This window comes from Haliotis rufescens, unplaced genomic scaffold, assembly GCF_023055435.1.
Source record: "Haliotis rufescens isolate VD_foot unplaced genomic scaffold, xgHalRufe1.0.p SCAF_12, whole genome shotgun sequence".
Classification (NCBI taxonomy): domain Eukaryota; kingdom Metazoa; phylum Mollusca; class Gastropoda; order Lepetellida; family Haliotidae; genus Haliotis; species Haliotis rufescens.
Window position 1 is genome coordinate 38,332,931 of NW_025963802.1, and position 23,688 is coordinate 38,356,618.

At 40.5% G+C, this 23,688-nt stretch overlaps 1 protein-coding gene across 6 annotated transcripts in view; it reads left to right on the plus strand.

The window, feature by feature from the left end:
• LOC124136555 (golgin subfamily A member 4-like) overlaps positions 1-23,688 on the plus strand; it is a 187,315-nt gene that overhangs the window by 3,282 nt on the left and 160,345 nt on the right. For all 6 annotated transcript variants that reach the window (XM_048393602.1, XM_048393612.1, XM_048393603.1 and 3 more), the window contains exon 2: positions 18,596-19,227. In XM_048393602.1, coding sequence (XP_048249559.1) covers positions 18,610-19,227 — 618 coding nt within the window. In that variant the 5' untranslated portion in view covers positions 18,596-18,609. The remainder of the gene's footprint in view (positions 1-18,595; positions 19,228-23,688) is intronic.

Below are 23,688 nucleotides of genomic sequence, written 5' to 3' on the forward strand. Positions count from 1 at the left end.
ATATCCAGGTGAGCTACGGTGCTCATCCCTTGCTCATCTCTCAGTAGTTTTAACTTGGATTTCAAGGAAATTGCTATTTTTATGGATCATAGGTGATGTCGAAGTTGTGTGATTTGTGATTAGTAATACAACAATCCCTCCAGTCCAATCCAGGTGCAACACAGATAGCATGTAATTGACAAGTGGTAATATATTGTGACTGTTTGTCAAGACATCCAATAAGTTTTCTTTGCCCCAGCTTTCAAGATACATGCATGATATGAGTTGGGAGGTTCAGGTAAAAGAATATTAGTTTATGTTTTAGTTGTATCTAGTTAATGGTGAGATCGTGGGTCACAAGCCAAGTGTCACCAGTGGTGGGCCAGGTTACCGAAAGAAAGTGAAATTAAACTCTGTATTTGAGAAAGTAGTTTACAAAGAACCCAATCCGAACCTGTGGGTTAAAATTATTATAAAATTGCTGACAGGCAAATCTCATATTTAATCAAATGCTTTCAGAGAAAACTTGGGTTTCCCAAAATAATTGTTGACAGCATGGCTTCATTGACTTGGCGGCAAAGTTGGCTAATGCAGCTGTGTAAATGTGTAACGTGGTCGTAAGGGGCCTGCGGTTTGTGACATGGAATCATTTAATAACGGATTTATTTATAGTACTTTAAACCTAATGACTGGTGCCAAGGGTGTGCCAAGTGGAAAAAAACTAACAGATAACATTTGCCTTTTGTCTTTAATCAAGAGCTGAGGGTTTGAGTTTGTGTCTGGCCAACTGTTGAGGGATGACATTGTTGTGTTAGCAGCAGACATTGAACATAATGTGGTGAAGCTCTCATGTTTGGGGCTGGTTGTTCTGGATGTTTGTTTAAGGAAATGTTTCAACAAATTCAGTTGCTATGTTTTCATGCACCAGAATCAAATTTGTGAATTTACCAAAACTTTAAAAAACTTACTTTCTAAGAGTTCACACCTTCAATCCCTAGGCTTGTGGGATTGAGGGTTTCTGTGGGATTGAGGGTTTCTTGTGGGATTGAGGGTTTCTTGTGGGATTGAGGGTTTCTGTGGGATTGTGGGTTTCCTGTTGGGTTGTGGGTTTCCTGTTGGAATGTTTGATTGTAGGTTTCCTGTTGGATTCTGGGTTTCCAGTGGGAATGTTGATTTCTGTGAGATTGTGGGTTTCAAGTGGAATAGTGGCTTTCCTGAGAATTATGGGGGGTTTATTTGGCATTGTGGGTTTCCTGTGAACTTATTCCTCTGGTCCCAAAGAAATTACTGCATGGGAATTCCTGGGCATACAAGATCCCCAGCACACTATGCTAGTAAGGAAGCTGACATGGGGATGTGGTACTTACAGATTTTGCATGACCTACCTCAATGATGCTCATGTTATCAACCACTGGTTTAACAATGGCATTACTTGATTATTTATTGGTTCCAAAGCCACACCACTGTGTCCAGGAAGGATAACAGGAACTTGATGACTTCCCTCAAGAAATTGATACAATAAGAAATTTGAAGAAAAAAATGCAGAAAATGTTCTTTTTAGAGATAACATTTGGGCATATGGTTAGGAGATGGAATTCTTTTTGAAGATATATCTTTGGTTTGGTTTTGTGACTTATATTTGGGCTATAAGCAAAAGGCACCACTTAGAATTATTAAAACAGGCTGACATAAATGGGGACTGGATGGTCGGGTGACGACTGATTGTGTGTCATGTTGTACCCTGGTGGTCAACCATTGGTGATACAGCTGGAATATTGCTGATGGTGGCCATACAGCTGGAATACTGCTAAGGGTGACCATACAGCTGGAATATTGCTGATGGTGGCCATACAGCTTGAATACAGCTGGAATATTGCTGATGGTGGCGGTCGATACAGCTGGAATACTGCTGATGGTGGTGATACAGCTGGAATATTGCTGATGGTGGCCATACAGCTGGAATATTGCTGATGGTGGCCATACAGCTGGAATACAGCTGGAATATTGCTGATGGTGGTGATACAGCTAGAATATTGCTGATGGTGGCGATACAGCTGGAATATTGCTGATGGTGGTGATACAGCTGGAATATTGCTGATGGTGGTGATACAGCTGGAATATTGCTGATGGTGGGGATACAGCTGGAATATTGCTGATGGTGGTGATACAGCTGGAATATTGCTGATGGTGGGGATACAGCTGGAATATTGCTGATGGTGGTGATACAGCTAGAATATTGCTGATGGTGGTGATACAGCTGGAATATTGCTTATGGTGGCGATATAGCTAGAATATTGCTGATGGTGGTGATACAGCTAGAATATTGCTGATGGTGGTGATACAGCTGGAATATTGCTTATGGTGGCGATATAGCTAGAATATTGCTGATGGTGGCGATACAGCTGGAATATTGCTGATGGTGGTTATATAGCTAGAATATTGCTGATGGTGGCGATACAGCTGGAATATTGATGATGGTGGCAATATAGCTGGAATATTGCTGATGGTGGTGATATAGCTAGAATATTGCTGATGGTGGCAAAATAGCTGGAATGTTGCTGATGGTGGCAATACAGCTGGAATTTTGCTGATGGTGGCGATACAGCTGGAATATTGCTGATGGTGGTTATATAGCTAGAATATTGCTGATGGTGGCGATACAGCTGGAATATTGATGATGGTGGCAATATAGCTGGAATATTGCTGATGGTGGTGATATAGCTAGAATATTGCTGATGGTGGCGATACAGCTGGAATATTGATGATGGTGGCGATATAGCTAGAATATTGCTGATGGTGGCAATGTAGCTGGAATGTTGCTGATGGTGGCAATACAGCTGGAATATTGCTGATGGTGGCGATATAGCTGGAATATTGCTGATGGTGGCAATATAGCTGGAATATCTGCTGATGGTGGCGATACAGCTGGAATGTTGCTGATGGTGAAATACAACAAAAAATAACATTCCTTTCTCATGAATTCCTATTTTTCTCAAATCAACCTGCTGCAGACACCAAGTCAAAATACACGGATAAATCACTGCCTTATGTTTAATTGTCATAACTCATGCAAGCATCACTGTGAAGCCCCACGCTGATAGGGTTCTAATTTTATTTCATTTATGTGTGTGTTCCACACAGTTTGTTCTAGGGTCTGAATGGGGTTTTCAATATGGGCAGCAATATGAAAAACTGATTTATTATTCATGGTCATTTTTGTTCAAAATATATTGAAATTAGGTAAATATGTTGTCAGTAGTGAGGTTCAACATTTATATTCCATTTGTTGCGAGATTGTAATTTAATTTTTGCCTTGAGTTCTTCTATGTTTAAAATTTAATGAAAATAGGTACATGTTTAGTGAGTAGTGAGTACTAAAACATATTTTCCGTTTTTTTCACGATATTTTGTATTGTAATCTTTCTTTGACCTTTGTACTTTGACCTTTGTACTTTGACCGTGCTTCAAACTTCTCTCAAAATTGTTTTCCCTTGCATGGTCAAACATCATCTCCTCTGAAACCACTGAAGCAATTTAGCTTTAACTTCACATGCAAGTTTCCAGAAAAAATGACAGTTGAATGTGTTCAAGAGGTTCTAATGCCAGTTTCAATATGGCAGCCTCATCAGCCATATTGTAAAAGCTATTTATGTCCATTTTAAAGTTCATATCCAGGTGAGCTACGGTGCTCATCCCTTGCTCATCTCTCAGTAGTTTTAACTTGAATTTCAAGGAAATTGCTATTTTTATGGATCATAGGTGATGTCGAAGTTGTGTGATTTGTGATTAGTAATACAACAATCCCTCCAGTCCAACCCAGGTGCAACACAGATAGCATGTAATTGACAAGTGGTAATATATTGTCACTTTTTGTCAAGACATCCAATAAGTTTTCTTTGCCCCAGCTTTCAAGATACATGCATGATGTGAGTTGGCAGGTTCAGGTAAAAGAATATTAGTTTATGATTTAGTTGTATCTAGTTAATGGTGAGATCTTGGGTCACAAGCCAAGTGTCACCAGTGGTGGGCCAGGTTACCGAAAGAAAGTGAAATTAAACTCTGTATTTGAGAAAGTAGTTTACAAAGAACCCAATCCGAACCTGTGGGTTAAAATTATTATAAAATTGCTGACAGGCAAATCTCATATTTAATCAAATGCTTTCAGAGAAAACTTGGGTTTCCCAAAATAATTGTTGACAGCATGGCTTCATTGACTTGGCGGCAAAGTTGGCTAATTCAGCTGTGTAAATGTGTAACGTGGTCGTAAGGGGCCTGCGGTTTGTGACATGGAATCATTTAATAACGGATTTATTTATAGTACTTTAAACCTAATGACTGGTGCCAAGGGTGTGCCAAGTGGAAAAAAACTAACAGATAACATTTGCCTTTTGTCTTTAATCAAGAGCTGAGGGTTTGAGTTTGTGTCTGGCCAACTGTTGAGGGATGACATTGTTGTGTTAGCAGCAGACATTGAACATAATGTGGTGAAGCTCTCATGTTTGGGGCTGGTTGTTCTGGATGTTTGTTTAAGGAAATGTTTCAACAAATTCAGTTGCTATGTTTTCATGCACCAGAATCAAATTTGTGAATTTACCAAAACTTTAAAAAACTTACTTTCTAAGAGTTCACACCTTCAATCCCTAGGCTTGTGGGATTGAGGGTTTCTGTGGGATTGAGGGTTTCTTGTGGGATTGAGGGTTTCTTGTGGGATTGAGGGTTTCTGTGGGATTGTGGGTTTCCTGTTGGATTGTGGGTTTCCTGTTGGAATGTTTGATTATAGGTTTCCTGTTGGATTCTGGGTTTCCAGTGGGAATGTTGATTTCTGTGAGATTGTGGGTTTCAAGTGGAATAGTGGCTTTCCTGAGAATTATGGGGGGTTTATTTGGCATTGTGGGTTTCCTGTGAACTTATTCCTCTGGTCCCAAAGAAATTACTGCATGGGAATTCCTGGGCATACAAGATCCCCAGCACACTATGCTAGTAAGGAAGCTGACATGGGGATGTGGTACTTACAGATTTTGCATGACCTACCTCAATGATGCTCATGTTATCAACCACTGGTTTAACAATGGCATTACTTGATTATTTATTGGTTCCAAAGCCACACCACTGTGTCCAGGAAGGATAACAGGAACTTGATGACTTCCCTCAAGAAATTGATACAATAAGAAATTTGAAGAAAAAAATGCAGAAAATGTTCTTTTTAGAGATAACATTTGGGCATATGGTTAGGAGATGGAATTCTTTTTGAAGATATATCTTTGGTTTGGTTTTGTGACTTATATTTGGGCTATAAGCAAAAGGCACCACTTAGAATTATTAAAACAGGCTGACATAAATGGGGACTGGATGGTCGGGTGACGACTGATTGTGTGTCATGTTGTACCCTGGTGGTCAACCATTGGTGATACAGCTGGAATATTGCTGATGGTGGCCATACAGCTGGAATACTGCTAAGGGTGACCATACAGCTGGAATATTGCTGATGGTGGCCATACAGCTTGAATACAGCTGGAATATTGCTGATGGTGGCGGTCGATACAGCTGGAATACTGCTGATGGTGGTGATACAGCTGGAATATTGCTGATGGTGGCCATACAGCTGGAATATTGCTGATGGTGGCCATACAGCTGGAATACAGCTGGAATATTGCTGATGGTGGTGATACAGCTAGAATATTGCTGATGGTGGCGATACAGCTGGAATATTGCTGATGGTGGTAATACAGCTGGAATATTGCTGATGGTGGTGATACAGCTGGAATATTGCTGATGGTGGGGATACAGCTGGAATATTGCTGATGGTGGTGATACAGCTGGAATATTGCTGATGGTGGGGATACAGCTGGAATATTGCTGATGGTGGTGATACAGCTGGAATATTGCTGATGGTGGTGATACAGCTGGAATATTGCTGATGGTGGGGATACAGCTGGAATATTGCTGATGGTGGTGATACAGCTAGAATATTGCTGATGGTGGTGATACAGCTGGAATATTGCTTATGGTGGCGATATAGCTAGAATATTGCTGATGGTGGCAATACAGCTGGAATATTGCTGATGGTGGTTATATAGCTAGAATATTGCTGATGGTGGCGATACAGCTGGAATATTGATGATGGTGGCAATATAGCTGGAATATTGCTGATGGTGGTGATATAGCTAGAATATTGCTGATGGTGGCAAAATAGCTGGAATGTTGCTGATGGTGGCAATACAGCTGGAATTTTGCTGATGGTGGCGATACAGCTGGAATATTGCTGATGGTGGTTATATAGCTAGAATATTGCTGATGGTGGCGATACAGCTGGAATATTGATGATGGTGGCAATATAGCTGGAATATTGCTGATGGTGGTGATATAGCTAGAATATTGCTGATGGTGGCGATACAGCTGGAATATTGATGATGGTGGCGATATAGCTAGAATATTGCTGATGGTGGCAATGTAGCTGGAATGTTGCTGATGGTGGCAATACAGCTGGAATATTGCTGATGGTGGCGATATAGCTGGAATATTGCTGATGGTGGCAATATAGCTGGAATATCTGCTGATGGTGGCGATACAGCTGGAATGTTGCTGATGGTGAAATACAACAAAAAATAACATTCCTTTCTCATGAATTCCTATTTTTCTCAAATCAACCTGCTGCAGACACCAAGTCAAAATACACGGATAAATCACTGCCTTATGTTTAATTGTCATAACTCATGCAAGCATCACTGTGAAGCCCCACGCTGATAGGGTTCTAATTTTATTTCATTTATGTGTGTGTTCCACACAGTTTGTTCTAGGGTCTGAATGGGGTTTTCAATATGGGCAGCAATATGAAAAACTGATTTATTATTCATGGTCATTTTTGTTCAAAATATATTGAAATTAGGTAAATATGTTGTCAGTAGTGAGGTTCAACATTTATATTCCATTTGTTGCGAGATTGTAATTTAATTTTTGCCTTGAGTTCTTCTATGTTTAAAATTTAATGAAAATAGGTACATGTTTAGTGAGTAGTGAGTACTAAAACATATTTTCCGTTTTTTCACGATATTTTGTATTGTAATCTTTCTTTGACCTTTGTACTTTGACCTTTGTACTTTGACCGTGCTTCAAACTTCTCTCAAAATTGTTTTCCCTTGCATGGTCAAACATCATCTCCTCTGAAACCACTGAAGCAATTTAGCTTTAACTTCACATGCAAGTTTCCAGAAAAAATGACAGTTGAATGTGTTCAAGAGGTTCTAATGCCAGTTTCAATATGGCAGCCTCATCAGCCATATTGTAAAAGCTATTTATGTCCATTTTAAAGTTCATATCCAGGTGAGCTACGGTGCTCATCCCTTGCTCATCTCTCAGTAGTTTTAACTTGAATTTCAAGGAAATTGCTATTTTTATGGATCATAGGTGATGTCAAAGTTGTGTGATTTGTGATTAGTAATACAACAATCCCTCCAGTCCAATCCAGGTGCAACACAGATAGCATGTAATTGACAAGTGGTAATATATTGTGACTGTTTGTCAAGACATCCAATAAGTTTTCTTTGCCCCAGCTTTCAAGATACATGCATGATATGAGTTGGGAGGTTCAGGTAAAAGAATATTAGTTTATGTTTTAGTTGTATCTAGTTAATGGTGAGATCGTGGGTCACAAGCCAAGTGTGACCAGTGGTGGGCCAGGTTACCGAAAGAAAGTGAAATTAAACTCTGTATTTGAGAAAGTAGTTTACAAAGAACCCAATCCGAACCTGTGGGTTAAAATAATTATAAAATTGCTGACAGGCAAATCTCATATTTAGTCAAATGCTTTCAGAGAAAACTTAGGTTTCCCAAAATAATTGTTGACAGCATGGCTTCATTGACTTGGCGACAAGTTTGCTAATTCAGCTGTGTAAATGTGTAACGTGGTTGTAAGGGGCCTGCAGTTTGTGACATGGAATCATTTAATAACGGATTTATTTATAGTACTTTAAACCTAATGACTGGTGCCAAGGGTGTGCCAAGTGGAAAAAACTAACAGATAACATTTGCCTTTTGTCTTTAATCAAGAGCTGAGGGTTTGAGTTTGTGTCTGGCCAACTGTTGAGGGATGACATTGTTGTGTTAGCAGCAGACATTGAACATAATGTGGTGAAGCTCTCATGTTTGGGGCTGGTTGTTCTGGATGTTTGTTTAAGGAAATGTTTCAACAAATTCAGTTGCTATGTTTTCATGCACCAGAATCAAATTTGTGAATTTACCAAAACTTTAAAAAACTTACTTTCTAAGAGTTCACACCTTCAATCCCTAGGCTTGTGGGATTGAGGGTTTCTTGTGGGATTGAGGGTTTCTTGTGGGATTGTGGGTTTCCGTGGGATTGTGGGTTTCTTGTGGGATTGAGGGTTTCTGTGGGATTGTTGGTTCCTGTGGGATTGTGGGTTTCTTGTGGGATTGTGGGTTTCCTGCTGGAATGTTTGATTGTAGGTTTCCTGTTGGATTGTGGGTTTCAAGTGGAATAGTGGCTTTCCTGAGAATTATGGGGGGTTTATTTGGCATTGTGGGTTTCCTGTGAACATATTCCTCTGGTCCCAAAGAAATTACTGCATGGGAATTCCTGGGCATACAAGATCCCCAGCACACTATGCTAGTAAAGAAGCTGACATGGGGATGTGGTACAGAATTTGCATTACCTACCTCAATGATGCTCATGTTAACAACCACTGGTTTAACAATGGCATTACTTGATTATTTATTGGTTCCAAAGCCACACCACTGTGTCCAGGAAGGATAACAGGAACTTGATGACTTCCCTCAAGAAATTGATACAATAAGAAATTTGAAGAAAAAAAATGCAGAAAATGTTCTTTTTAGAGATAACATTTGGGCATATGGTTAGGAGATGGAATTCTTTTTGAAGATATATCTTTGGTTTGGTTTTGTGACTTATATTTGGGCTATAAGCAAAAGGCACCACTTAGAATTATTAAAACAGGCTGACATAAATGGGGACTGGATGGTCGGGTGACGACTGATTGTGTGTCATGTTGTACCCTGGTGGCGTGTTGGTCAACCATTGGTGATACAGCTGGAATATTGCTGATGGTGGCCATACAGCTGGAATACTGCTGAAGGTGGCGATACAGCTGGAATATTGCTGATGGTGGCGGTCGATACAGCTGGAATACTGCTGATGGTGGTGATACAGCTGGAATACTGCTGATGGTGGCCATACAGCTGGAATATTGCTGATGGTGGCGGTCGATACAGCTGGAATACTGCTGATGGTGGTGATACAGCTGGAATATTGCTGATGGTGGGGATACAGCTGGAATATTGCTGATGGTGGTGATACAGCTGGAATATTGCTGATGGTGGTGATACAGCTGGAATATTGCTGATGGTGGCCATACAGCTGGAATATTGCTGATGGTGGCGGTCGATACAGCTGGAAAACTGCTGATGGTGGTGATACAGCTGGAATATTGCTGATGGTGGCCATACAGCTGGAATATTGCTGATGGTGGCGGTCGATACAGCTGGAATACTGCTGATGGTGGTGATACAGCTGGAATATTGCTGAAGGTGGCGATACAGCTGGAATATTGCTGATGGTGGCGGTCGATACAGCTGGAATATTGCTGATGGTGGTGATACAGCTGGAATATTGCTGATGGTGGCCATACAGCTGGAATATTGCTGATGGTGGCGGGCGATACAGCTGGAATATTGCTGATGGTGGCCATACAGCTGGAATATTACTGATGGTGGCCATACAGCTGGAATACAGCTGGAATATTGCTGATGGTGGTGATAGCGCTAGAATATTGCTGATGGTGGCGATACAGCTGGAATATTGCTGATGGTGGTGATACAGCTGGAATATTGCTGATGGTGGGGATACAGCTGGAATATTGCTGATGGTGGGGATACAGCTGGAATATTGCTGATTGTGGCGATACAGCTGGAATATTGCTGATGGTGGGGATACAGCTGGAATATTGCTGATGGTGGTGATACAGCTTGAATGTTGCTGATGGTGGCAATACAGCTGGAATTTTGCTGATGGTGGCGATATAGCTGGAATATTGCTGATGGTGGTGATATAGCTAGAATATTGCTGATGGTGGCGATACAGCTGGAATATTGATGATGGTGGCGATATAGCTAGAATATTGCTGATGGTGGCAATGTAGCTGGAATGTTGCTGATGGTGGCAATACAGCTGGAATATTGCTGATGGTGGCGATATAGCTGGAATATTGCTGATGGTAGCGATATAGCTGGAATATCTGCTGATGGTGGCGATACAGCTGGAATGTTGCTGATGGTGAAATACAACAAAAAATAACATTCCTTTCTCATGAATTCCTATTTTTCTCAAATCAACCTGCTGCAGACACCAAGTCAAAATACACGGATAAATCACTGCCTTATGTTAAATTGTCATAACTCATGCAAGCATCACTGTGAAGCCCCACGCTGCAACCACCAACTCCTCCCTGTGAAACGTGCCTGCTCCTAAGTACTCTATTGCTGTGCTATGTCTGTAAGCACCCCAATTTCCCGTTCATTTAGAAAAATACCAGAGGTGCTCAAAATCCTTTTCTTTCTATGTGGAGTGGTTTGAATCATCGGAATGAGGATAATTTCCTTGATTCAATCCCTGACAGGCAATTATCACCTGGCTTTGATCTTCTCAGTGAATCTATGCTGCCATGTGTAGGTAATTATGTTACTCAGAGTTGAACAGGAGGGAGGAAGATCAAGTCTAGATGAAGTAATTGTAGATTCCAATGATTTGTCTGTCATTGGATTACATCGTAAACTGTGATTTAATGGAAATGGGAGAAGTTTACACCTGATCACTGGGTAACAATGTCTTAACAAAGATGGCTGTTTGCCCAAGTTGTACATTCCTACCTTTACTGGGTGCAGATGTTCGGGATAGAAAAAAAATCACTTGTAGAAAATACAAGCACCAGGCAGGGTTTGTCTGGTCCATACTTTATCGTAGACTGGGATGTAGCTGGGAGGATGCTGATGAAGCATAAAACAACAGATACATTTCAGAGGCATGGTTACATGAATTCTGTATCAAGGAAACCTTAAACAGTAAACTACAGTTATATCGAACTCAAAAGGGTCGGGTAGCCTAGTGGTTAAAGCGTTAGCTCATCACGTCGAAGACCCGGGTTCGATTCCCGACATGGGTACAATGTGTGAAGCCCATTTTTGGTGTACCCCGCCGAGATATTGCTGGAATATTGCTAAAAGTGGCGTAAAACCATACTCACTCATTCACTCCCCCAAAAGGGATCACAGAGTTTAGTTCGATATAAACATAGTTTGTTATACATGTATGAATAGCAAATGGTCAGGACCAAAAAATGTGTTCGTTATATTCGTCAGTTAGTTATAAGCGTGTTCGTGTTCCTTTTCTGTATCAGGATAAACTGAGTAAGAGAAACAGGCAGTGACTTTTAAGGTGACTGTTTAATCCAAAATTAATTTAAATATGAGCATATTCTATGGCCCCAAGATTAACCTGTGTTTTTATGCTGATGCAGGTGGGGGGGCACGGGTGGCCCAGTCGTCTAAGGCGCCGAGATTGGCTGTGCAGAGTTGCGTCCCTTGGGCACACCAGAAACCTATGATTGTGGGTTTGAATCCTGGTTCGCCCTGATTGTGTTTCTAGGTTTGTCAGCACCATACCCATGCTCGCGGGTTTCACCGAAGTGGTAAACGTCTGAGACCTGCTTCACTTCGGACTTTCCTCCCACATTAAGCTGATATGCCGCAATATAACTGGAATACTGTTAAAAGCGGCGTAAAACCCAACTCACTCACTCACTCACTCACTGATGCAGGGATGGAAATTAACCAAGAATGTCAACTTTTAATGGAGTTCAACTGTTGTATGTTTCTACCAAAATTATATATTTTCAGAGACAAAGCCTCAGTTTACTGCAAACCCTTAGAATACCTTTAACATTACCAAAACAGGTCGAGGCAAGTGGGATAGTGCTAATTTCCATCCCCTGTGATAAAAAGAATCTCTTGTAGACCCAAATAACCAAATTATGTATGTTACCTGGTAAACAAAAAACTAGCTATTTTGTTGCCATCCGTTAATGTCAGTGATTTGTCTTCTTCAAAGATGGGGTTTGTCTGCTGTGGTTCAGGAGTACCTTTGTAGAGGATTTTGTTTTATTCTATTGTCTTTCTGTTTGGCTCTCCATAGGAATTGTATGCATTGCTTTAGGGTTTGGGCATTGAAATACCATATGTAGCTTGGGGTGAATGCATGGTTAAAGAAAGGTCACCTTACCTTTGATCTTCAGTCTACCTGTTGTCTTGTGCAGCTCATAGTTTCTCTAGATATGGTTTCTTTTTGTCATAGATACAGTTATGTCACAGTCAGACGCTGACTTGTTTTCAGAGAAAAAGGTGTGGTTCCAGTTTTCTTTATCCCCTGCCTCGAAGTGGAAGGGGAATATAGGAATGGGTGCTGTCTGTCTGTCCTTTCATCAAGTTTTGTTTCCAGAGCAGAATTAAAAAAACATGAGAGATATCTTAAACACACTTGGCACATAGATAGGTCTAGTGGTGAACTGGTGCCTTTTGTTAATTTGGGATTTTTTCTTTTTAAAGTTCCGAATTTCCATGGCAATAACTTTGAATTAGCCTGAAAATGGTGGTATACGTAGTGCTCCTTTCTGGAGCAGATCTTGAAAACCATACTATATTTCGCCAGCAAACTTGGCACATTGATAGGTCTAGTGGTAAACTGGTGCCTTTTGATAGTTTGGAATGTTTTGAAATTTGTTTTTTGACTTTCCATAAGCAACGACTTTGACTTAGAATGAAAATGGCGGTAGTGGTCGCTTTTGGAGCAGATCTTGAAAAATGTACAATATTTCTTGCCTTGCACACAACAAAACATGTCATATTGGCGGGGAGTATGAGTATTTCATGCTTGTTTAAAAAGATGTGGTGCCTTCTATCTTCAAGACATGAAGTGAATGAAAACATGTACCAGGTTGACACATTAGGTGTCTGAAAAGAAACAGAGCAGAGTGCAATGTAAATTAAACCTGCTTCGAATCTTGTCAGAGGGGTACACAAAGTGCATGATCTAGACTACCAGTCAAACTTTAATTTTGTCGAGGCCTCAGTGGCTGAGTGGGTTGACCGCTGACTTTAACTGCTTCACTCTGGGTTTGAATCCCAGATGGGACTCAACTAAAAAAAGTACTAGAATTACAAAGAAAGTGTTATCCCAAACACAACATTTGCTGCTTCGATTTGTATTTCAGCTTAATGTTTGCGGAAGCCAAAATGATAAAGATCTGAGAGATGTTTACCACTGTAGTGAAATCCATGAGCAGAGCCATGGTGCAGACAGACCAAGATCATAATTGTGGTGAATCTGGGAGTCAAACCCAAAAGCAAAAGATACAGGCAGGTTTTTTTGGAATGTGTCTGTAAAGGTTTTTGACACCACTTGGCCATTTGGGCCACCAGGATCAGAAGATGAGTGAGAGTATGTCATGTAAAGTTATACCCTCACCGTGAAGATATCAGACATTAAACATCGGTCATTGCCAAAACAGACCCGTGAAGATCTGGTAGAATAGGTCTTTAGCAACCCATGCTTGCCGTAAAAGGTGACTATGCTTGTCGTAAGAGGCGACTAACGGGATCGGGTGGTCAGGCTTGCTGACTGGGTTGATGCATGTCATCGTATCCCAATTGCGTGGATCGATGCTCATGCGGTCAATCACTGGATTGTCTGGCCAAGATTTGATTATTCACAGACCGTCGTCATATAGCTGGAATATTGCTGATTGCGGCATTAAACAACAAACAAACAAACATTGCCAAAACATGTATCAGTGAAAAATGGATTTATCAAATGGAATCGGTCACTTCATATGATAATGCTGCAGCTACTCAAGCCAGAAGCAAGTCTATAAGACAAGGGTTGTAGCGGAGGTTGTGTTATGTTCAGGGAAAAGATCTCAGTGTGCACTAGTGTGGTAAATCAAGCTTAACTCTAAACTGTGACCTCGAGATCAGTCACATGTAAACTGAACTGAAGGAGAAATTGTGTGTGTTTGATTTGTATATGTAAACCATGCAGGTTTGAAAACATGTTTTTATTTATTCTCCATATGGTTTGAGATAAGCGATTTATAACAAATTTGTATGAAACTTTTGTGTAATAATGGTTTCGCTCTCAACAGCAATGTTGACGAAATGCAAATACCACTGTTGATGGATTACAGATGGCATTGTTGATGTCGTGTTGACTGTTAGCTTCTTGACAGAGTTCCCAATGTAGAAGGCACTTCATCACTGCTTAATGTCAAGTGGTAATCAAAATATCATTCTTGTATCTGCATGTTACAATGTTTATGAAAAGTGTCAGAATTCATGTAATTAAAGAATATTAATCCTTTTGTAAGATCAGTAAACGTACACTCACAGAGAAAACAGTCTCTGTTTATTGTGTCAATAAACATTTTTATCCACATCTGAAAAATATGTAGTTCATAGCCAAATATTACTCCTGATCCAAATCTGAGCAGACATCTTTGAGCAGGACTTTGGACCACGCAGACTTCTGACTTCTCATATGGGTATATTTTGTTGTTGTGTACATATAGGGTTAATGCTGACGCTGCAGGCAATAGGGTTAAAGTATGTTTCGGAAATGGGTATATTTTGTTGTATACAAAGGGTTAATGCTGTGGATGGAGGCGATAGGGTTAAAGTATATCCTGGGATATATGGGTATATTTTGTTGTTGTTTACAAAGGGTTAATGCTGAGGATGCAGGCAATAGGGTTAAAGTATATTCTGGGGTGTGGGTATATTTTGTTGTTATATACAAAGCGTTAATGCTGAGGATGCAGGCAATAGGGTTAAAGTATATTCTGGGGTATGGGTATATTTTGTTGTTGTGTACAGAGGGTTAATGCTGAGGATGCAGGCAATAGGGTTAAAGTATATTCTGGTGTATGGGTATATTTTGTTGTTGTGTACATAGGGTTAATGCTGAAGATGCAGGCAATAGGGTTAAAGTTAATGTTTGCAAGGGGCAGTTGCAGATGACTTTCAGGAACCCTGTATGTCCTCAAGATGGTTGCTGGGATAATGGATGTACAATGATGTTATTGATGGGCCAGATTGATGCAGTACATGTACAGATAAGCCAGATCCACCTGCCAGTGGTGGTTCCTTGGACCAGGGGAGGGGGTAAGAAAGGGGATGTGGAATCTGGGATATTGAGGAAAATTCCTGAGGGCTACATTTGCAGGATCGGTGTTTCAGTCATGATTGATACTGGAGATCCTTTCATGTCTCCTCCCTTCCTTACATTAAGTTTGTGTTACTATGGCAACAAAAATTGTTTGATTTACAGATTTGTTTTCCAAATATATAAGTCCAAAGTAAAAAAACAACAATAAATTTTCTTTAAGTAATGTTATAAATGTAGATTAATATTTTTTTGTGATCCTGCTTCTGTTATTTACCTACTTTGATTTTTTTTCATTATTGAAATTATAGCGTACAAACTGTATTATTTCTATATTTGTGAATTTTTGATTGGCTTTTCCTTATAAAGTAATGAAAATAATGACACGTAATGGTCACATGATCTTGTAACAGAATATTAACATTTGTTGAAGTTACCTGGTAAACACTTGCACTGACTGTAAGTGGTCAGGCTCGCTGACTTGGTTGATGCATGTCATCATATCCCAGTTGTGTAGATCGATGCTCATGATGTCAGTCACTGGATTGTCTGTCCCAACGTCGATTATTTCAGATTCTGGCGTTAAACAACAAAGAAACAAGGTAATTGGAGAAGATTGTTTCTGATTGTGATTGTGTCTGATCAACATTCCCAGCATGCTTCTCCACCAAATCATCATCAAAATTGTGAAACAGTTTTAGTGAAGACTTTCTCCATGTTCTTCTTCATGCATAAATATTGTACATGTATATGTGGATTCTTTTGAAGAAGTGAGTGAGTGAGTATAGTTTTACGCCGCTTTTAGCAATATTCCAGCAATATCACGGTGGGGGACACCAGAAATGGGCTTCACACATTGTACCAGTGTTCGAAATACCTGCCTGCCCGACCGTCCGAGACGGGTTGATTTCAACTCGGGCTGCCAGATTTGCAAATCCCCCTGCCCGACGGTCGGGTTATATTTCATATGTGACAATATTCTAAATATTTCCAGATGATAATCATTAATTCACATGTAAAGATGAATGATAAAATGTAACCAAAAAGAAATCCCGTTAGCTTATCCTGAGAAACATATGATTATAGTGGGCAGGCAGGTTTTGGTCAGGCCTGGCAAGTATTTCAGCTAGCCAGTCCTGTGGTCTGGCTGAAATTTTTGGGAGTTTCATACCCTGATTGTACCCATGTCGGGAATCAAACCCGGGTCATCAGCGTGACGAGCGAACGCTTTAACCACTAGGCTACCCGACCGCCCCTTTTGAAGAAGTGAAGTACTTCAGATTTGTAGGCTAGTGGACCCTGGGACCTGTTAGTTAGTATGTAGCTCCAGAATGATCATTACTCTCATACTTTATCATAGATGATATTGGCAGTGAGAATTACTGTGGAAGGAGGCCAGATGGCGTAGCTGCAGGGATGACCTTGAGGTGGCCTGCACTCAGCAATATTCCAGCTTTATGACGGCGGTCTGTAAATAATCGAGTCCGGACCAGACAATCCAGTGAGTGATATCATGAGCATCGATCCACCCTATTGGGATCAATAACATGCATCAACCAAGTCAGCAAGCCTGACCACCCGATCCCGTTAGTCGCCTCTTATGACAAGCATAGTCGCCTTTTACGGCAAGCATGGGTTGCTGAAGACCTATTATACCCCTGGTCTTCATGGGTCTGGCCTGCATGTGTATTGGGATGTCCAGCATATCAAGCATATCTCTCCCAGATGATGGTCAAGAGGCCCTACTTCATGTTGAGGAGAACACTTGGGGAACTTGTCCAAGACTGACCGCTACTTCCGTACGGGAGAGGTCGAGCTGTCACCAGTCCAAGATGAAGGAGTACTGTTATTGAAACCTTTTCTGCATTTGAAAAGCCGACCTCAATTTTTCATTTTCTTTTTGTGATTTTGATTTCATTTCATGTATAGATCATGGCATGAAGTTACTTCCTATTTGTCACTGGAGGCTTTTAATGTTTTCAGAATTTTAAGATTTTTTTGTTTGTTTTTTGTGTGTGTGTGTGTCTGTGTATGATGTAAAATAACTGTTTATATTTCAGAGCATTTAGTAAATTGTGGTCAACATGTCATTCTTTTACTCGCTCCACTCTCCCATAGAGATGTATTCTTTGATGTGGTCATTAGCTTGTAGCAGCACTGCTAAAGATGGTGAATATTGCCCATTTGGACAACTGGTCAGTTAGTTTATCACTGGGAGGTCAGTTGTATCCTGTATTTTGAGATCTCACTTTATGATCACTATTTTGTACAAATCGTTGTTCATCCTGTGATATGCATCTGTAGAAGTAGTAGAATATGTCACTTGAATGATTGCATCGTGTTATGCTGGTATCAGACTCATGAAAATCAGGGTTAGAATTGATAAACCCATGCTTGCTGAAAGGTGGACTTTGCTTGTCGTAACAGAATACTAGTAGGATTGGGGGTCAGACTCGCTGACTTGGCTGATGCATGTCATTGTATCCCAATTGTATAGATTGATGCTCATGACGTCAGTCATTGGATTGTCTGGTCCAGACTCGATTATTTACAGACCGCTGTCATATCACTGGAGTATTGCTGAGTGCGGTGTTAAACAACTATCATGATATAACATTTATACTATGTTTTCCTGTAACAATTAGATCCACATCAAGTGCTTTTATGAGTTATCATGGTGTAATTTGAGTTATCATGGTGTAATCATGATAACTCATAAAAGCACTTGATGTGGATCTAATTGTTATTGGAAAACTTAGTATAAATGTTATATCATGATACAACAAACAAACAAAGAGATATTATCACTTTTTAGTTGGTTTGATTGTTGGTTTGTTGTTCAACGCCGCACTAAGCAATATTCCAGGTATATGATGGCGGTCTGTAAAAAATCGAGTCTGGACCAGACAATCCAGTGATAAGTGATTAATAAACACATGATTATGATACATTTTTTGATAGGCATTTCTTAAAGTTGACGGATGACAGAGTAGACACAATTGATGGATACCAGCTTCTTTATTTACTGTAAAGGCGACGTTTTGGTGTAGATCCTTGTACTGTTGTCAAGCAAGGGTGAATAATGAACATGGTACAGAATATATACAGTAGGTGGAGGATTAACAGTAACAATTGCATACATGAGAGGGATAACTTGAGTAGGTTAAGTAATGACAACAGAAGGATAATACTGTAACAACATGATGGGCAGAGAACACATGATGAGGAAGCCAATTAGACAGGATAAGTATCCATTGGTGGGGTGATTATTGCTTTATGATTATGATGTAGTTGGAATCGCACAATGGACTAAAGATTATGGAAATGGTTAAGCTTTTATTTACATGATTTTTAATATATATTTTTGTATTTTTTCAGAAGGAAGATGAGTAATGGCGGTGCCAGGGCGGAAGCTTGAACGACAGGTCAGTGAAAGTTCCGTCGACAGTTTAAAAACTCTAAATGAAGACCTTCGTACCCACCTGGCCAAACTGCGTAGCCAACTGGACCTGCAGAAGGGCAATGTCAAGCAGGTCCACTGGCAGAAGGTGCTGGACATCCGGATGGTGCGAGAACAGGAACAGCAGAAACACATGGCCACCATAGCTGACCTACAGACCAAGCTACTGACTGAAAAGTCACGTGAACTTGAAAATCAACGCGAACAGCTTCAGCAGAAACATGAACATGACTTTCAGAAATTCACAAGGATGAAGGACACCGAGATCACCAAGTTGAGGCATGAACTGGAACAGAAGGAAGCACTTCTGCATCGGTACATCAACGAGACGAGGAGAGAATCTCTTCGCTTGTCTCAAGATGGCCGGAAATCGAAATTGTTGAATGAATTGAGTGATTTACGGAGTACCAAGAAGCAGCTTGAGGACTCGCTGACCTCGGCTAGTGAAGCAGAGAGACAATATTGTCGGGAGTTGCGCAAAACAGCAGAGCATTACCAGTCGGAAGTCGTGAGAGTCAAGCGTGAGGCGTACATAGAGATACGGCACCTGGTAAGTAGGATTCTCAGACATATGTATTATTATAGTTGTGCTCATTGATGATGATGATGACGATGACGATGATGTGGATGATGATGATGATGTGCCACTTATTAAGCTCCAACTCAACACCAGAGGGGCAAGTTCTATGCATATGACACTGTCCTGGTCAACAGATCAATGTGCATTCCCAAATTGTATACTCAGCTCCCTGCGGAGTATACAACCCAAGATGCCTGTTATGCTTTCTCGCTAGTGCATGTAAATCACCCATTGATGTATTCCGTAAATCAGACCAAGGGATAGCATCCATTTGTCCCTATTCAACAATTGAAAATAGAAGATAATCAATCGCTCCTCATGTCATGATTAAGTGACGTTGGTCGTGGAGAGAGTTGGATGGGTGACCGTGTTTGGTAGCTTGACTCCTCAAGTTTCTATGGCTTCGGTCGTGTCCCACATTGGAGCACATGCGGCAAGTGACTGCTCAAATATTCCTTTGACTATATCGCAATACAAATGTCCATTTATTTTCCCCTCCTGAGAAGTGGAACGGGGATATAGGAATGGGCGCTGTCTGTCTGTCCTTCCATCTGTCACATTTCGTGTCTGGAGTAGAACTCGAAAACCATGAGATATCTTAACTAAACTTAACCAGACTTGGCACATAGATTGTTCTTGTGGTGAACGGATGCCTTTTGATAGTTCAGGATTTAATTTTTTTTTTTTTTTGAGTTTCCATGGCAACGACTTTGACTTGGCGGAAGTAATACTTTCCAGAGCAGATCTAGAAAACTGTACAATATTTCTTCACCAAACTTGGTACATAGATAGGTCTAGTGATGAACTGGTGCCTTGGCAGGAATATGAGTATTTCATGCTTGTTATTATTGTTGTTGTTGTTGTTGTTTATTAAGTAATGAAGTTAAGGAGGCGACATTGCTTTTTTGGGGCTTTTCTCTTTGTTCTATGCTATATTGAAATACATAGTTTGTGTGCGAGCCATTAGATATGGTAAGTTGATTAGAGTATGCATCAAAAGTTTTCAGATAAATATATTGTAGATGTTTTAGGCCATTGCTAATAACCTTAGGTAGTAAGTAGATTGAGAAAATTCAATTTGCAGTGATGTTCTTCCACTGCATGGCATCAGTCAGCTCGGAGATAATTTTCTCATGAAGGATAAGACGATTAACTTCTCACCGTTAAGTTCATATAATGTTCATCAAACGGTTGGTTTAATAAACCCAAAGGGTATTACTTCTAACTCTTCTACAATTTCTTTGTGGCTAATAATCATCTTCAGGGAGCTAATAAATTTTATCTATATTCCCTCTTTAGTTGAAGGGAGTGGTCCAAATTGGAGTTTCTAGTTTCTCAGGGACGGATGGGTGATAAGGGTACAGGAATGATGGTGATGAACTATTGAAGATTTATGATAGATGTGTGAGTGATCAGGTCAAGACCAGACTGCAGTGGTTGATAGTGTCTGTGGTGAAGTGGACCGCCTCCGTGGTGTAGTGGTAGAGCGTCCACCCGGAGAGATGAAGGTCCGGGGTTCGATCCCCGGCCGCGTCATACAAAAAGACGTTAAAAGATTGTACTTGTTGTTACCCTGTCTGGCGCTCGGCATTAAGGGGCTAAAACAAGGACAAGAGGTTTTGCTTCAGGAAATTATTGTTAATTCAGTCTTGACATTTTTTTTTATATCTTCATGTTTAGGGGCTAATTGATGAAAAGAATTACTTAAATTGGTGTGTCCTTGAAGTCCATTAAAAATCATTGAAGAGATGTGAATACTCAGAGCAATAACCACACCTGGAATTAATTCACTCTAAGGTGTTACAACCATATGACATCGATCTTCACAATGTCTAATCAGTAAGATAAATTATGACCATCCTACTTCCTCCACAAAGTTGGCAGCAGGGGAAGACCACTTCCTCCACAAAGTAGGCAGCAGAGGAAGACCACTTCCTCCACAAAGTTGGCAGCAGAGGAAGACCACTTCCTCCACAAAGTTGGCAGCAGGGGAAGACCACTTCCTCCACAAAGTAGGCAGCAGAGGAAGACTACTTCCTCCACAAAGTTGGCAGCAGGGGAAGACCACTTCCTCCACAAAGTAGGCAGCAGAGGAAGACCACTTCCTCCACAAAGTTGGCAGCAGGGGAAGACCACTTCCTCCACAAAGTAGGCAGCAGAGGAAGACCACTTCCTCCACAAAGTTGGCAGCAGAGGAAGACCACTTCCTCCACAAAGTAGGCAGCAGAGGAAGACCACTTCCTCCACAAAGTTGGCAGCAGAGGAAGACCACTTCCTCCACAAAGTAGGCAGCAGAGGAAGACCACTTCCTCCACAAAGTTGGCAGCAGAGGAAGACCACTTCCTCCACAAAGTTGGCAGCAGGGGAAGACCACTTCCTCCACAAAGTAGGCAGCAGAGGAAGACCACTTCCTCCAGAAACTCCCACCATTCACTGAAGGTGTGCACCAAGGGAATCCCAGAGTATGAAATCAGCATGCTGCCTGTGGTATCTCCCACATCAATCACGGCATGGGCCTTGCCTCCGGAAACTGTACATCTCTACATCTTCATCTCTGACAGATCTATGTCACCCTTGACAGATCTACCTCAACTCGGACAGATCTCAATGCATCTACATCTTAGAACACTACATTAATTGCACTCGTATACTTTTGGAGATGGCCTTTGGTGCTGGTGTTGAGACCCCAACAGGTGGTTAGTTAAGGTTGAAGATGGATGGGAAACGTGTGTGATTCTTCATCATCTGTGTGCAGCCTCTTATTATATGGAGATGATCTGTTTACCATTCGTTCACATCTCTGGCAAATATTGATGTTTGGTTTCTAATGTTTTTTTATATTACAAGGCAGACAGGCACTGTTTGACGTGTGTGATGATGGTCATTATTATTATTATTATTATTATCATTATCATTATTATTATCATCATCATTATTATTATTAATTTTGACATGGATGTTGTTTTTGTCAGAAGTCTAAATAAATCTTAAGCATGTGTTCCATTAGTTAGGGCATCAATAGAGAAAACAAATTCATCTGATGTCATTGAAAATTATCTGTTTACCAAGGTATGTATGTCATAAAAGGCACTGCTAATTCTTTGAGTGCTATTTCTGGGAAAAGATTTATGGAAATACAGTCTGTGAGTGAACAACAGGGAGGTTGCAGTGTATTAAGAATCGACGTCAATATTTGTTGCATTTATCAAGGAATGAACATAAACAAACATGTGCACACTCTGTAAATCCATGTCAGTTCCTTTTAATAAACAAGTCAACAATAACTTCAGCCTGCTTATTTAATCATTACCACAATAAAAACTGTAGACCGAAATGCGAAATCACTGACATCATTGACACAAAAATACAACACAAACCAAACCCATTCTGTTATCAGCCAGTCAGGAACTAGTAGTCTGTAAGCATGCGTGGCTTACCTTTTTTTTGGTTTATGGAAACAAACACAAAAAAGATTGCTTGCTCATCCAATCAAAAAGCCATGGAATCACTTGCAGTTGATTTATTTTAATCTTTTAACACGTAATATTTCTGTCACATGGTAGAGGATGTTGTGTCTATATCTGATAGGTTGAAACCCTGCTAATGTGGGTCGTGGATTGAGGATAGAAGGGATGACATGAAGATTAATGTATGTCCGGATGTTTTAATTTGATCTTCATTACTTGAAAACCGTGAAAGATTTTTCATCCAAACTTGGTACATTTATTAACCAGTGGCTCAAGTGGGGCCTTTTACTTTTATGGGGGCCCGGGAGATTTGTCATCTTTTGATGACTCTTTATAGGAATTAAGAGCAATAAAGAAAAGGGTTATTGTACTTCCTGTGTTGACCTATGAGAAGGTTATGTGTCATTACATTGGTTGTTAAACAGCCCTGACGGGGAAATACCCATTCTGGAAAAAATATAATTACATCACAGTTGTGAAATTTAGATCAGCCGTTTACACTTGAGCATGTTGAGAATTGGATTTTATCAAAAAAATTACAAACGTTATCAACACTTTACAAGCTCGACATATGTCTCAGAAACACTGCATACTTAAGGTCTAACATACAGCTGTGATACCAGTATCAAATACAGCACCTTCAGGTAACACACAGCTGTGATACCAGTATCAAATACAGCACCTTCAGGTAACACACAGCTGTGATACCAGTATCAAATACAGCACCATCAGGTAACACACAGCTGTGATACCAGTATCAAATACAGCACCTTCAGGTAACACACAGCTGTGATACCAGTATCATATACAGCACCTTCAGGTAACACACAGCTGTGATGCCAGTATCAAATACAGCACCATCAGGTAACACACAGCTGTGATACCAGTATAAAATACAGCACCATCAGGTAACACACAGCTGTGATACCAGTATCAAATACAGCACAATCAGGTAACACACAGC